The 16480-nt window shown below is 46.0% G+C and overlaps 2 protein-coding genes across 3 annotated transcripts in view; one reads left to right on the forward strand and one right to left on the reverse strand.

Annotated features, from left to right (window-relative positions):
- The window catches only part of LOC105358774 (uncharacterized), a 148268-nt gene that overhangs the window by 18330 nt on the left and 113458 nt on the right, over window positions 1-16480 (reverse strand). The gene's annotated exons all lie outside the window — the stretch shown is intronic.
- The window catches only part of adgra1b (adhesion G protein-coupled receptor A1b), a 207473-nt gene continuing 205286 nt past the window's right edge, over window positions 14294-16480 (forward strand). The window contains exons 1-2 of one of the 2 annotated variants that reach the window (XM_078932087.1): window positions 14295-15185; window positions 16139-16230. Coding sequence is in view for 1 of the 2 variants with exons in the window: in XM_023963140.2 (XP_023818908.1) it covers window positions 14968-15185 (218 nt within the window). In the remaining variant the exon portion in view is untranslated. Of the gene's footprint in view, window positions 15186-16138; window positions 16231-16480 lie in introns of both variants that reach the window. The other variant, XM_023963140.2, reaches the window with a different exon arrangement.

The following is a 16480-nucleotide window of genomic DNA, read 5'->3' on the forward strand; positions in this document are numbered from 1 at the left end:
AATTGTGTGCGTTTAAACGGAGTTCTAAAGAGGCGCTTTGCATGCCTTAACTACTTGTGAGTGGAACCACAGGGAGCATGCAACATAATACTAGCATGTATCGTCCTGCACAACATCGCTACCAGGCGCAATGTCCCTCTCTGTGATGATGTTTATGATGCACCTGAGCCATTTGAAGAAGCAGACCAACCTCTGGCATTCTGTCAGAATGAGGGACTGAGTGGACGTATAGTAAGGGATGCAATTGGTAGACGTTATTTTTGACAGGCTCATCTTTGATGATTGTTTCTTTGAAAAATAATATACGGCGATGAATTGAATATATTATTTTTGTTTGTTATTGAAATCTGTTTCGGGGATTATTTCATATTTCATTGTTTTTACTTTACTGAATAGCTTAATTGGTAGCCTATGTCTACTGTATCTACTTCATCACTGTTACAACGGTAACACAAGTCAAGTGCAAAATGTAACTAAAAGTATAAACACTGAATGAAACAAATGTATTATTTGACCAATTTTTTTTTTTTTTTTTTTTTTTTTTTTTTTTTTTTTTTTGTTCTTCTAACTTGTCCTGTCCAACAGCTAGGCAAACAGATGAGAGCTGAGGGCCTCTTGTGTTGGACATATTTTATTCTAACAAGAGGGGTTATTCATCTTCAGACAAACCAAAGGTATGTCTGAATAAACCCCTTTTGTAATTGAGGCCAAACTTTATTAATTTCAATCATGTTTGAAAATCTTTGGTGTTGGACCGGACGGAAAAGGAAAGAGGGGAACAAGAGAGAGGGACGTTAGAGAGAGGGGGGGGTAGGAGGGTGATAATAGGAGGGGAAGGGGGGTAAGACCATGAAGCAGCATAGAGCAGGCAGGTTTACTGGTTGTTTATCGTTACGGTACGGTTCAAATGTAGTACAAAAAGGGCGGGGCCTGTTCACACACACTCAAATATTATCAACACACCTGCTAGCCGCAGAAATGTCCACATGTCAACATGCACACAAAACAGATAGTGTTCACGAACGCATACTTATGCCTTTAAACCAACTAGTGTGAAATCTTTCATTCATTCAATCATGCAAACTATTAGTGCAAAGGTGAGCTAACACCTGTGCTCAGGTGAGTGTTTATGTTCTTCTAAAATGGATGGTGGAATGTGAAAAGAAGGAGGAGGAGCGCCCAGCCACCCCCACACCCATACCCCCGCCGCAGCAGCAGCGGCAGCCGGAATTCCCCCAGCGCCACACGGGAACAGGCAGGGAACAACCGCCCCCCGGGCGACCAAGACCGCCACCCAGGCCAGGGCCAGCAGGACCGCCGCGAGGCCCCCAGAGCCAGAGAGCAGGGAGGCGCAGAGGGAAAGAGAGCGCCGCCCCAGCCCAGCCAGGAAAGCAGCCCCCCGCCGCGCCGGAAGAGCCCAACGCAGGGCCCCACCGGAGAGGGACGCCCACAGCCCCAGACGAGCACCCCACCACCACCCAGGAGTTCCGGGCATCCCCCCGCCCCGACCCCAGGTACGAGCCAGGACCCCCCAAGGGAGACCCGCTCCGCACTCCAGGCAGCCACCCACCCGGCCCACGGTTGGTCCAGGTAGGAGCAAGGCAGGGGCCCGCCGCCCCCGCCCAGGAGGGGGGAACCCCGGGGAAAAAAGGGCGGCCCATAAGGGATGTTATAAATATGGCCCGACCAGGCTCGGCCATGTTGGAAGTTTGGCGGGGCCCAGCGCCCAGGGGCAAGGACCAGGACCCACCCCCCAGGGACACGAACACCCCCGGCTCAGGTGTAATATGAACCCCCCCACCGTGCGGAGAGAGCACCGCCGGGCCCAGGGAGCCGACACCCAAGGGACACGGCCGCCATCGCCAAGGGGCCCACACCCCCCACCAGGGACGGGGTAGGGGACAGATGGACCCAGGTCCCACCTTCCTTGTAAAATGTGTGTGCGTGTATGGGTGTTTGAGAGGGTGTTTGTGTGCATGTGTGTGTGTTTATGTTTGAATGTATATATTGAAGGGGGAGGGGTGTGTGTACTAAGGGGGGTGCAGTTAAAATTGGCGAGTAGGGCACTAAGGGGACATCTCCTGATTACTCACAGTGATGTCCCCTCACCCTCCACACCAAGGGGCCCTAAATGTCTAAGGTGCGGTTAAAATTGGCGGGTAGGGTGCCAGGAGGACATCTGCTGCTTGCTGGCAGTGATGTCCAAGCACCCCCCCTACCAAGGACCCTACGTGTCTAAGGTGCAAATAAAACCGAAAGAGGGGGGGCCCACTCCATACGGCAACCATAGGAGGGGGGCCACTCCCAAGTAGCCCCCCCCCAAGGCGCATCGCAGGCTAAACCCCCCACCCCCTCACCCTAATATGAGGTTATATAAGGAAGGGGGTAAGTTGGGGACAGCTGGTAGACTGTCCCCCGGTGGTCAAACAGCCGTCCCCCAGCCCACCCCCAGCAAAGGGGCCAGGGCCACCCAGCCCAGGGGCCCACCCCCGGAGGCGCCGACACCCCAGGCCCGGCACCACCCACCCCACACAGAGAGAGAGGAGCCAGAAAGCGTCGCCCCCCCCCGGAGCAAGCCCAGGCCCCCACCCCCAGACGCCGGCCCTAGAAGAGCTCTGGTCAGGCCTCGACGGGACCGAGGAGGCCAACCGGCCGAGGCAACCACTGATTGCCTCAGCGGAGACCCCGACCCGCTAGCCCCCCCGACCCGTACTAATAATGGGCCCCCCCTCCCCCCCAGAACGCCCCCCCACAGGACAGGGCCGACAAGCCCCCCACCCCACCCCACCCCAGACCCCGCAGCCGAAGCGGGTGACACCCAGAGCGACCGGGGGCCCCGAGAGGGTTGTCCCGTCCCGTCCCAGAGCCAGGGAAGGGCCGATCCCAGCCCCAGGTGCAGATGGGCAGCCCATCCGGCGCCGCTGGGCCCCCCCCACCCGAGCAGGGCCCCCCGCCAACCCCCCCCAGCACAGGCAAAGGGACCACCCCCCCAAGCCAAGCCAGACCACCACCCCACCCCCCCACCACGCACCCCCACACCCAAGCCCAGAGGACCACGCAGCGCCCCAGCCCGCCCCACCCAGGCACCGGACCCGACCCCCCGACCAACGGAGCCCCCCACCGCCCCCGCCAGGCACCGGAAGCCCCGACCCCCACCCCAAACCACGGCAGAAGGGCAAGGAGCAGCGACGACCAGGCCCTCCACCCCCTAAGTCATGGAGTCAACCACAGGAGACCAGAGAGACTGAATTCTTTCAAAGTTACTTGAGCTTTGGGCTGACATTTTTTCCAAGCTGATATGATCAAACAGCAGATTTCTGTGTTGACTTATGTTTATATTTTTCTTGTTTTTCCAATTTATTAAAATAGTTTTTTTGGCAATACAAAGAGTTATGAAAATGATAGATGCTAATCCTTCTTCTATATCGATGGCACTCATGTCACCAAGCACACAAAGTGACGGTGAGGCAGTGATTGAAACCTTAAGCCAGACTGATAAATCGGCACATACCTGCTGCCAGAGAGCCCTGACAGGAGTGCAGAACCACAGTGCGTGCATGTAGCTGTCGGGTAGATTATTATCACAGTGCTCGCAAATGTCTGAGTTACTGAGACCCATCTTGAACATCCTCTGTCCAGTGTAGTAAATTCTGTGAAGAGTTTTGAGATGGATTAGCTGCAGATTTGGACTTTTTGTCAGTTTAAAGGTGTTTAGACAAAGTTCTGACCAGAAGCTTTCATCTGTGCTGATGCTCAAATCTGCATCCCATTTTTTTGTTGGAAGGGCAATATTGTTATCTAAATTACATAAAAGTTTGTATATTTTGGAGAGAGTTCTATTCATTGAAAAATTAATCAGAGTGGTAACTACATCTGGTAGCTTTAAATCGTCGTCTTTAATTTTATACTTTTTAGTAATACTTGATTTAAGTTGCTGATATTCCAAGAAGTTATTTATTCCATGTTTGTCTTGAAGTTCCTGGGGGGTTATGAATCTTCTATCAATAATTACGTGCTCTAGTTGTTTTATGCCCCCTGCTTGCCAAGCTGGGAAGTGAATCATTTTTTTGTTAATAAGGATGTCCGGGTTGTTCCAGATGGGTGTCATTTTGCACGGTTGAATTGATGATTTTGATATTTTGAGAAATTCCCACCAGGCTGTTAAGGTGGCATTTATATTAATGCTTTTGAAACAATCCTGTTTTTTAACTGTTTGGCTAATAAATGGTAGCTGTGACAGGTTGATCTTTCCACATAACACCTGTTCCAAGTCTAACCATGAGTTGGTTTCTGGATTATTTTTTAACCATTTTAAGATATATTGTAATCTATTTGCAAGAAAGTATTTGTGGAAATTAGGTAGTTCTAATCCTCCACAGCTTTTTGCAGATTTTAAAGTTTTTAGACTAATTCTTGCAGGTTTGTTGTTCCATAGAAAGCTTGATATGGATGAGTCTAATGTTTTGAACCATTTTAATGGCGGTTGTGTGGGAATCATTGAGAAGAGATAATTAACCTTGGGTAAGATTTTCATTTTAACCGTGGCTACCTTGCCCATAAGGGACAGAGGCAGGTTGGTCCAGCGTGTTAGATCGTCCTGTATGCTTTTCAGTAATGGGGTGTGGTTTAGCTGCACCAGTTCTGATAGTTTGGGGGAAAAGTAGATACCCAGATATTTGATATTTCCTGTTTTAACTGGAATTGTGAGTCTTTGTTCCATATTCCTGTTGAGTGGTAATAAAACAGACTTATTCCAATTAATGGAATAGTCTGATATGGAGGAGAATTCATTTATGATCATTGCTGTTTCATTTACAGAATGTAAATTCCTTAAAAACAGTAATATGTCATCCGCATAAAGACTAATTTTATGATGGCTGTGTTTGGTTTTTATTCCTATAATGCTCTCATTCTGTCTTATTGCTGCAGCTAAAGGCTCAATGAATATAGCAAAAAGAGAAGGAGAGAGTGGGCAGCCCTGTCTGGTTCCTCTTCCAAGAAAAAACCTGTTTGAAGTCTGTTTATTAGTTCTAACTGATGCATTGGGGTTGTGATATAATATTTTGATCCAATTGATGAATGCTTCTCCAAAACCAAACTTATGGAGGGCAGCAATAAGGAACTTCCAATTAACTCTGTCAAAGGCTTTTTCAGCATCCAGCGATAGTACCGTCATTTCCTGTTTTTTAATGGTGGCAAAGTCTATTATATTAACTAGTCTACGGACATTATCATCCGAGTGTCTGCCTTTGATGAATCCAGTCTGGTCGAAGTGAATTATGTGAGGAGTGATTTTTTCTATTCTCTGTGCTAGTGCTTTGCAGATAATTTTTACATCTGCATTGATTAAAGAAATGGGGCGATAGCTTGAAGGACTAGTGGGATCTTTGTCTGGTTTTAGAAGAAGAATTATGTTGGCTGAGTTCATGTTAGGTGGCATTGATTGGCTCTCATTAATAGATGTGACAGTTTTATAAAATGTTGGTGCCAGTTGTTCCCAGAATTCTTTATAAAACTCAGCAGGAAAGCCATCAGGCCCTGGTGCTTTACCATTGGGCATAAGTAACAGAGCTTCATGAAGTTCAGACGGCAAGAGCGGAGAATCTAAGTTTGTGATTTGATCCTCATTTAGCCTGGGTAGGTTTACATTATTAAGAAATGAGTCAATACTTTGCTCTGACGGATTGATCTGCGGTGTGTACAGGTTTTTATAAAAGTTTTCAAATTCGTTATTAATTTTGACCGGGTCATGGGTGACATTTCCTGTTTGGTCCATAATAGAGGTGATTGATGATTTTTCTCTGTTAATTTTAAGCTGATTAGCCAGAAATTTGCCAGATTTATTAGAGTTTTCAAATCTTTCAAGTCGTAGCCTTTGTATTTGAAATTGTGTTTGTTTATTAATGATGTCATTTAACTGCAGCTTTAAATTTTTCAGATCTCCCAGAATGCGTTCCTGTGCAGAAGCAGCATAAGCAGTCTCCAGGGTTTTGATTTTATTTTCTAATTCTAATAAATCTGCTTTCTCTTTGCGTTTTTTGTGCGTTGAATAAGAAATGATTTTCCCTCTCATGACTGCCTTTGCTGCTTCCCAAAGAACGCACGGTGGGACGTCTGGAGTATTGTTGAAGTCTAAGAAGGTTGCCCACTCTTTTTTAAAGAATTCAAGAAATTCCTGGTCCTTTAACAGAGACGTATTAAACCTCCAGGTTGTACCAGAGGGTGTGGATTTTTCCCTAGAAATGTTTACAGAGACTGGTGCATGATCACTGATAATAATTGGATGGATATTGGAGCTTTGAATATTTTTTAAAAGAGAGTTACTGATTAATAAATAGTCTAAACGGGAGTGTGAATAGTGAACTGGAGAAAAAAAGGTGAACCCTTTAGTGCTTGGGTGACATGAGCGCCACGCGTCGCAGAGACCCAGATCATTCATGTACTGCTTTAGAATACTTGCAGACCGCCATGTACGCTGGTTTGCTGCTGTGCTGAGTCTGTCAAGTTCAGGGTCCAAAACAAGGTTGAAGTCTCCTCCTATAATGATTGTGGAGTCAGAGTGAACTGAGAGTGAGGTGAAGAATCTGTGAAAGAAGGAAGAGTCGTCAACATTAGGACCATAAATACTCACTATACAATAGTCCTTATTCTGAATGGATATATTAATGATTACAAATCTGCCTTCTGGGTCAGTAACTGTATCCTTATGAGTAAAATTAAGATTTTTATTAATTAAAACAGCAACTCCTCTTTGTTTGGAGTTGTAACTGGCAGAGTATATAACTGGAAATTGTAAGCAGCACATAAGGTGATTCAAAGAATTTGATAAATGGGTCTCCTGCAGTAGAGCTATATCTGCTTTTAGACCATCCAGGTGATTTAACACTTTCAGTCTCTTTGGCTCAGAGCCAAGTCCACGCACATTCCAGCTAACGATGTTAAGACTGTTCATAACTGCTCTGACTGAAAAGGTGTAAAGCTAAGTAGTGCTTGTGTGCCAGTCCGTGTGCGCGTGCCCGCATTTGAGAAGCGCTGTGCGCGTGAACGTTTTCTGGTTATGTGAGCTGCGTGTCGCGTGCGTCCTATGAGAGCCTGTGTGAGGTGATTGCAGTATGTCAGCGTGTGTGTGCGGGATCGCATGTGCACGCCCCTGTGTGCGCTTGTGTGAGCGCGCGCCCGTTCCGTGCATAAATAAATACTTACCGAGGATGAGTTGCTTTGACCAATTTTAAAGTTTTTCTATATTTCCCTCCTGGAATCCACCTTTAAATCCTACCCCCTGTTGGGATCAGGATAATCCAGTTTGTTTGGATCAAAGTTATCCAAATCCTACTGACAAGTTTTGAACAACACAAACTGAAGGTTTGATCCAGATTAGAACTAGGATTGGATTCTGTGATCTAATCTGATTTCAGATTCCTTCTTTCCCTTTTGAACAACCCATTTTCAAGATTTGATCCAATCCGATCACCAAAATCCGATCAGCTTACCTTTGAACAACTGGCCCATGATGACACAAGTACAAATTCCTGGCTTGTGAGGCAGATCCCATGCTGAGCTGTTTGTTTAGTAAGGTTACAGGCATGAAGTTAAAGAGCTTTTAACAAGCAGAGGTAATGAGAGTGGAAACACTACTTAATTCTCACTTGATCCTTTTCTCCTGTTTTCACTGGCAGAGGAACAACATGAAGAGAAGTGAAGCATTTTACTCGGCTATAAAAGAAAAAGTCCTTATTCCCTCTGAGAGGCTAACGTTGCACTTTTGTGTCAAGATCATCCCCTTCCCACTCATGATGTTTAAGTTATTGGATTATTAAAACCAAATTCAATCCGATCTTTCACCACCTGCCTGCCCTTGTTGATTCAGTATTGTGGCCCCTTCTCTGTAATATTTACACAATCTTTCTGTAACATTTTATGACTTTGTCTGTTTTTTTGTTTTTTTCCAGTTAAAATATGTTGATCATTAACTGCTTGGGGTGCACGTTGGGATGGTGGTTCAAATCCAGGTTGGATCCTTCTTGCATGGAGCAGCATGTTCTTCCTTTTCTCTGGGCGCTCCGACTTCCTCCCACAGCGGAAGAAACCTCCCCTCAGGGGTTGTATGGTGATTCTGACCTGGCCCCTCGGAGACAGGGTGACTGGGGACCCCTCCAGGTGATTCTGTGATAGCTGGGACCTCCCCAGTGTCCCCTCCAGGTGATCCTGCTCAGGATAGAGACGGAACTCATAATGGATGGATTGTTTGTGTAATTATTTATTTTCTGCCAACTTGTGAGAAGTATTTCTGACACCAGCTGGTGAGTTTGGTACTTTTCTGCCTTTGGGTGGGTTCTTTGTCATTTTAAAGTTCTGTCCTCTGTCTCAGAGTGAACTGCAGTGATCAAAATGATCTTCCTTGACCCATTTGACCAGAGAGGCAAAGATTTCCATTCAGGACAGGAGAAAATGAATTCAGAACAATGAAGTGTTGACTTCTACATGCTTAAGTTGGTCTGTCAGTTGTTCTCTAAAGCACAAGAAAATGAAAGCATCAGCACCTGCAAAACAGTAGAAACTGAATGGGGATCTGTTACTGAAGAAGACTATTGTTTCACTTCTCAGATGTAATGGCTCAACAAAACAGGCCTCTGAGAGGTAAAGACATTTGATCAGAATTCATTTGCTACCATTACACTTCTCTAAATGCTAATATTTCTGGTATGAAAATGTCTTAGTTCATTAAAATAATAGAAAACATAAAGCTGCTATTAATGAAAATTCAGCTTTGGTCTCTTAAGAATCCAATCCAATGTCAAAACATCCTGTAACAGTAACTGACACATTAGCAGGTTATGATGGTGCCAAAACAATTTCTGTAGGTAACAATGAGAAAAAAAAAAAAAAAAACGTACTTTACGGTAAAATAAATTTAAACCCAAGAAATGTAGGTGCACTGCTGGAAAAGTAGAGTAAGTCATGGCAGCAATGGGTACATGTTTGATTTAAATCCAGGTGCTCTGGCAACCAAAAATGGACTGCACATTTTTTTTATTTCTACATGGGCAGGAGACTTGTGCGTCAACTTGTAAAAAGTTGCTGTAGAGGCCCACCCTGATGGAAATGATGTTTTTGTCTTGTGGCATTTTTTCTGATGATGGAGGACAAATATGAAGAAAGGGTGCTTCAAATTACTTTTCTGAATATTTCTTTATTCAAATCATTGTGAATCATTAGCAGACTCACCATTTTTATGTCACCGGGGATGTTGGGTTGGGGTTGTGAGGGGATGTAAGCTAGTGTGTAAACAGAGAGCTCTCAGTTATGAGTGAAGGGAAGGGGGGCAGGGTTGCTCCAACTCAGAGGTGAATTTCTATGATCTCCTGCCACTCTGCAGAAACTATGTGTTGTGTAGCCGGCGGCAGAAATCATCCACAAAACGGATCTTGTTTCTGGACTTTATTTTCAGCTTCAACTCACTACAACATGCAGCAGCTCAACTCCACACTCCCTTCTTCTTCTCCTTCCTCAGTCGTAACTCCTGCTCACTGCTCCGCCTAGTGGCGTCACGTGCTATAACAATAGCTGAACACAACATCCCCCCCTTACTTAAGGATAACCTGTGCTGTCACAAAAATCCCTGAATTTAATTCTTAATGCAATTTCCTTTGTGCATCAACAGCATATTTCAAGTAATGTCATTACTCACAGAATAAAGAGCAAGTAAGAATCAATTCACAACAATTGAACATATGTAGATTTTTTTTTTTTTTACATTACAAAGTCCTTAAGCCAACCTGGTGGCTTATGTGATCTGACAGGGCGATTTAGGGCTTGATGATCTTGATTAGGCTCCATTTCAACCCTTTCAGTACCGGCCTCTGGTGGTGAAGGGCATACAGGAAGCCTGTTTGGTACTGAAGCCAAGTGGGAAGCATGCCAGGCCCTTCCATCATCTAAGATGTAAGTGCTTGGGCCCACCTGCTGTTTGATCCTGATGGGAGCAGAGAATTGACGCTGACCTTTCTGCACGTGAACAGGTTTCCGTACACGCACTTTGTCACCTGCTCTGAAGAGAGGAGTGCGAGCACCTCTTTTAGCATCACAATACTGCCTCACGTGACTTTGGCGGAGTGACACTCTGTGACGTAGGTCGACAGCAGGCTGTTCCAGTGGTGGAGGAGGAAGAATGTTTAGTGTTGTCCTCATTTTGCGTCCGTGCATTAGCTCAAATGGTGACACACCAGTCATGGCATGTGGCGTAGCACGGTAAGCTTGAAGAGAAGAGGATGTTGCACTTTTCCAAGGTTTGTTTTGGATGATCGCAGCTTGAATCCAACCTTTAAACACTCTGTTAAATCGTTCTACTGCACCATTAGAAGAAGGGTGGTACACAGATGATCTTGTGTGCTTAATTCCTTTGTCGCGCAGAAAAGAGGAGAATGAAGCAGATGTGAACTGCGGTCCGTTATCTGTGACCAAACACTCTGGGTTGCCATAGCGACTGAAAAGTCCACTAAGAATTTGGATCACAGTTTCAGAGTTCACGGAAGGAGCAAAGGCAACTTCAGGCCATTTTGAATAATAGTCAGTAAGAGTGATTGCAAACTTACAGTCCCATGTAGCAGATTCAAAGGGTCCGACAATATCCAGGCCTAGCTTTTCCCAGGGACCCTCTGGCAGGGGCACCGGTTGTAGTGGGGCCTGAAAAACTTTGGCAGATTTGTCAGTTTGTTGGCACAAGGAGCATTCGGTCACTTGGGAAAGCACTAATGCATCCATACCAGGGAACCAATACAGGTCCCTCAGACGTTGTTTTGTTCGCACCACACCCTGATGACCTTCATGAGCAAGGGCCACAAGTGTGGAGCGGAGGGAAATTGGCACCACTAAACGGGATCCCCGAAACACCAGGCTGTCTTGCACACTTAACTCATGCCTTATTTTGAAATAGGGTTGCAAAACAGGACTTACTGATTTAGCAGATCGTGGCCACCGCTGTTGCACCTGCACACGCAAGGAGGAAAGCTCGGGGCAAGAAGATGAAGCATCTTCAAACTCTTTGGCTGTCACGGACACAGGAGTTGTAGCTAGTAAAGCCACCAACTCAGGTTCTGAGTCCTCAGGAGGAAAAGAAGCGGCTGGCAGAGGTAACCGTGAAAGGCAGTCAGCTGTTTGGTTCAGAGGCCCCGCTCTGTACACGACGTCATATGTGAAGCTGAGAAGGCGTGCAGACCATCTTGCAATGCGCATCCCTGCTCGATCAGCTCCTTTTGTAGTCAGAAGCGTTGTGAGGGCCTGATGGTCTGTGCGCAGTGTGAATTTTCGTCCCCACAGGTATGTCCGCCATTTTTCTACAGCCCAGACACACGCAAGAGCTTCTTTTTCCACTGTGGAGTATTTCCTTTCAGTGGATGACAATGTCCTTGATGCAAATGCAACAGTTCTTTCAGTGTTGTCCGGTTGCAGCTGGGAGAATACAGCACCCACACCATAATCAGATGCATCAGTGGAGATTATGGTTGGTAGCTCAGGGTTAAACAAGGCTAGCGCAGGGCTTTCTAGGAGTAGACGTTTTACAGTTAGAAAGCATCGCTGTGCCTCTTCAGTCCATACAAACTGTGTGCCTTGACGTAGACAGGCTCGAAGAGGCTCCACCACTGTAGCATAATTAGGAATAAATTTTCCATACCAGGATAGCATTCCCAGGAATGAGCGAAGGCTCACAGCATCTGATGGAGCAGGGGCCTGTGTGATGGCCTGCAGGTGCTCCGTGTCTGGTTTTATTCCCTCAGCGGTTACTAGATGTCCCAGGAACTTCAGGCTCGTCTGTCGAAAGTGGCATTTCTTGTCATTAAGCTGCAAGCCTGCTGTTTTGAGTTTCTGTCGGACTGTCTCTAGGGCAGCATCATGTTCATGTGCTGTGCGCCCGTAGCATATTATGTCATCGAGGTAGAACTGTACATTTGGCACTCCATGCAGCACTGTCGCCATTAGCTTTTGAAAAGCTGATGGGGCTGAGGCAAGACCATAAGGAACCCTGCAGAACCTGAACAGTCCCTCATGGGTGATGAAAGCAGTTAAATCCCTGCTGTCAGGGTGCAGCAAAACTTGGTGGTATGCGCTCTCCAGATCGATGGTTGAGAATAGTGTTGCACCTGTTAGCGCTGAGAGTAATTCCTCCATGTGAGGAAGAGGAAAACTGTCCACCACAATGGCTTTGTTAGGCTCTCGCAGGTCCACACACATTCGGATTTTTCCATTTTTCCTTTGTGTGACCACTATTGGCGAGACCCAGGGAGAAGCATCAATGCGCTCAATCACACCAGCTGAGAGGAGGCGGTTCAGCTCCTCTGACACAGCAGACCGCACAGAAAAGGGAAGGCGTCTCAATTTTTGACGCACCGGAACAGCTGTTTGCAGCACCTTCACCTTGTGTATGAAACCAACAGCACATCCAAGGGTTGCAGGGGCAGCTGGCTGAGACACAGAGCATTCCATTAGAGCAGCAGAGGGTAAAGACAGAAAATGTGTGGATGGCAAGTATGCAGCGTTGCCCTCAATGCGCAGATTGAAAGCAGCTATTAAGTCTCTCCCCATGAGTGCAGTTCCAGAGTCCACAATGTGAAATGTTGCAGGTTTTTCAAGGTTCTGTATGCGCACAATTGCCTCCATGCAGCTTATCACTGGAATAGATGTTCGGGAGTAGGTCACCAGTTGAACAGTGGGCTGATGAAGCGGAGCGCCCTTGAACTTTTCCTCATATATGCAGAGTGGCAAGATGGAGACGGCAGCACCCGTATCCACAGTCAGTTTCATCGACTGTGAGCTTTCAGCCACTTTGATGTTCACTGTAACTTGTATTCCACCTGAAGTGACTGATCTGTCCACCAACAGAAGTGTGTACTCTGGTAATTCAACTTCTTTAACTGTATGTGTCTGCAAAGATCTGCACACTCGTGCAAAATGGCCTCTTTTGTTACAGTTTCTGCAGGTTGCTTTGGTTGCTTGGCATTCACTTGAGTTAGCCAAGTGTTTCTCAGATCCACATCGGAAGCATGTGCGTGTAGAAGGGGTAGAATTAGATTTCTGTACGTGCTTTGCAGGAAAATGTTGGCGTGGCTGTCTACGCCTGCATGCTGATTTCTGTGTAGTTACAACTTGCACAGGTGCCTGCTGGATACCCGCCATTGACCTAGCTTGTTCATTAACGGACTCAGCTTGAGTGGCTAACGTGATAGCATCTGCTAGCGTCAAGTTAGTTTTAAGCAGGAGCCGTTCTCTGATGCGGGGGTCAGCAACATGCTCCACCAGCTGGTCCCGAATCATATCATCCGCATTAGCAAAGTCACATGTTGAAGCAAGTTCTCTTAGGGCAGCAATGTAATGTAGTATGGGTTCTTGAGCACCCTGCACTCTCTTTCTGAAGGTGTGGCGTTCCACGACCACGTTTACTGTAGGCGTAAAATGCGCGCGAAGCGCGGCAATGGCTGTAGCTAGCGTGGTACCTGTCTCTGGTAATGTGTGGAAAATCCGCTGTCCTTCGGAGCCCAGACAGTGTAGTAGTAAGGCACGTAGTCTTATCTCTGGCCATGCATCTCCACCGGCATTGATGACTAGAAGATAATTTTCAAACATCCGAATCCACGTCTTGAACGGCATAATCGGTTCTCCCGGGCACGGCAGAAAAACGTCTGGAAACGGCACATTTGAAGCCATCTTTTTTCACTGCAGACTATGCTTGTAGGTTCGCCTCGTCGCCAATTTGTTGTGTAGCCGGCGGCAGAAATCATCCACAAAACGGATCTTGTTTCTGGACTTTATTTTCAGCTTCAACTCACTACAACATGCAGCAGCTCAACTCCACACTCCCTTCTTCTTCTCCTTCCTCAGTCGTAACTCCTGCTCACTGCTCCGCCTAGTGGCGTCACGTGCTATAACAATAGCTGAACACAACACTATGTCCTAGAAAATGACACAGTTTTTTTAATATTTTGGCTAAAACTGGCATAATAACAATAAAAAACCACTGGGAACACTTTTACAATAGATCAAATAGACTTTTTTAATAACACATTTGTGTTTATTAGTCCCAGGGGTTTCAATTTAAAAAATGCTGGTCAGCTGAGTAAACAGTTCATGCTATGGAGATGTCCCTTTGTTTACCAGATTCTGCTCTTCTCCTTCTGTCTAACAGAACAGCACAGAGATGCTAAGCTTTCATGGGTAAACTCAGGGTCTGACGGTGTAGGACCCAGCATGCAGGAGATCAGGCTCTGTGGCAGAAACGTAAACATTGAATAAATAAAGGTGACAAAAACCAAAGAAACAGATGACAAACAGATGAGCTGACCACAAAATCTGAAAACCAGACACTTAACTAAGTGAAATGAAGACAGCTATGGATTATCATCAACCTAAACCTGCATGGTGACTGACGGGGGGTCAACTCGAAACCAGAACGTGACAAAACCAAACCCAAGACCACAACCCTCAGGTGGCAGTCTGGTGTTGTGCGTGAGTCAAAGTTAGTTGAAGCTGTTGAAATGGAAAGGACAGCCAGGACTCCACGGGGAGGGACTTTCTGGACATTCCATCATGCGCAACAAGTCCATGTGCACAAATCCAGGATGACAGCGCACCGCCGGCTCCAAAGCAGCTGATCGGATGAAGATCAGAGACTTTCTTTTGACTTGTCGTGTTTTTGCTCAGCCAAAGGAGGTCTCCGAGTGAACGGCGGGAATGGCAGCTTTCTGACACCCAGCTCAGCAGAGAAAAGTTTGGAGACGCAAGCACCAGGACTCGAGAAGGATCCAGCGCGTCCGCGTCCTCATGACGCCCGCTCTCTAGAAAGCAACAAGTCTGCGATACGTTAAACTCCAACAGGTGAACATGTGTCGCTTCAGTCTGACCGAACTGCAAAGAAAGACGCTGCGCAAAGTCTGCGCGCACAAGCGGGGATGACGCAGCCCGAGCCGCGAGCCCACGATGAGAGCGCTCCGCGTGTTCAGCCTGACATTCCTCCTGTGGCCGTGGGGCCAGAGCAGCAGAACCTGCCCCGACCTGATCCTTGACAGCTGTCAGTGCTCGGCTCACAGGTCCAAGGATCCGAGCAGGCAGCGCGTCCGAGTCCGAGTGCTGTGCGACGATGTGGACCTGATGGACACGCTGCCCGTCAGCGCGCTGCCCAACACTACGGTCTCTCTGTGAGTACGACCACTTACCAAGCATGCTGTGAGGGGGAGAGGGCCTCACTGGACCGTGGGACTCACATATTAATAACAATAATCATAACAACCATAACTTTTAATTGGGAGAAGTGACCCGAGAATAAAACAATATTAAATACATTTGCTCTATCCTCCCCCCTCAGAATAATCTATTAAAGAAATGTTTCTCTTTCAGTATTCACCCCCCCCCCCTCTCTCTCCAAAACGAATGAATGAATAAATAAATAAAACTATGAAATAAATCAACACAGATGGTTCAAAAGAATAGATGTGAACAAGAGAAAGAACAATGAAGGTAGGCTAAAAGTCAAATGTTTGACATCAATCCCAGATGTGCAGCTGCAGAAAATATTTTAACTTTAGTCTTACAGTATTAAACTATTAAACATCACAGAAGTATTGGGGTGTTTCTTTACAATATAAAGCCAGATTCTATGCATTTTCAAGTAAAATAGAGAAAAGAATAAAAAGGAAAAACTGAATTAATTTTCCCACTGAAACACAAAACTATGTCTTGCAGGATTTAAGCAATCTTTTATGAAGACACACTAAAGTGTTGCAGTGTTAAACAAGTGGCAACACTTTGATATCTTTCAAAGATATGTGTTCAGGGTTACAGCAGTGATTCCTGGCTTTGACTCCCTGTCCCCACTGCATGTCTGTGCTGCAGCGGGTGCATGTGCTGCAGAAACAAACGCTACATTCCTGCACAATTAGCTCCACTTCAGTCTCCAGCACAGAGCTGATGAGCTTAATTTGCATCTCATTGTTGCAGAGAGTCTATCTAATTAATCACCTTGATGGTTAATTGATGCTTATTGTGATATTAAAGCCCAGAAACTCAAAAGCACAGACACATTCAGCTGTTTTAATGCAACATTTATGAATAACATCCACTTACACATGTTTGTATGTTTTTTGTTTTTCAGATATAAATGCATTGAAACCGTGTGCAGTGCAAGCAGAAAATCCAAATAGCAGCCTTGGAATAGCATCTTAAATCCAATCAATTCAATAGCAAGTATGAACTGTTGTTTAACAAGTGTTTTGAAGAGTGTCAAGTGCCAGAAAAATAAAGTAGATCCCAACTGAAATTACTTATTGACTCTATAAAATAAATAATTATGTTGCTGGGATTTTTATTGATTGAATCCACCAGAAGACCACAAATGAACGTGCCTCTTGGAGTTCTTGGATAATGCTTCCAGTGTGTGTTGCCACTGCTTTATGTAAATGCAGCCAAAGTAGTGGCATAAGTGAGCGACTTTGGG

Source organism: Oryzias latipes, chromosome 15, assembly GCF_053564925.1.
Source record: "Oryzias latipes strain Hd-rR chromosome 15, Olatipes_Hd-rR_3.1".
Taxonomy (NCBI): Eukaryota; Metazoa; Chordata; class Actinopteri; order Beloniformes; family Adrianichthyidae; genus Oryzias; species Oryzias latipes.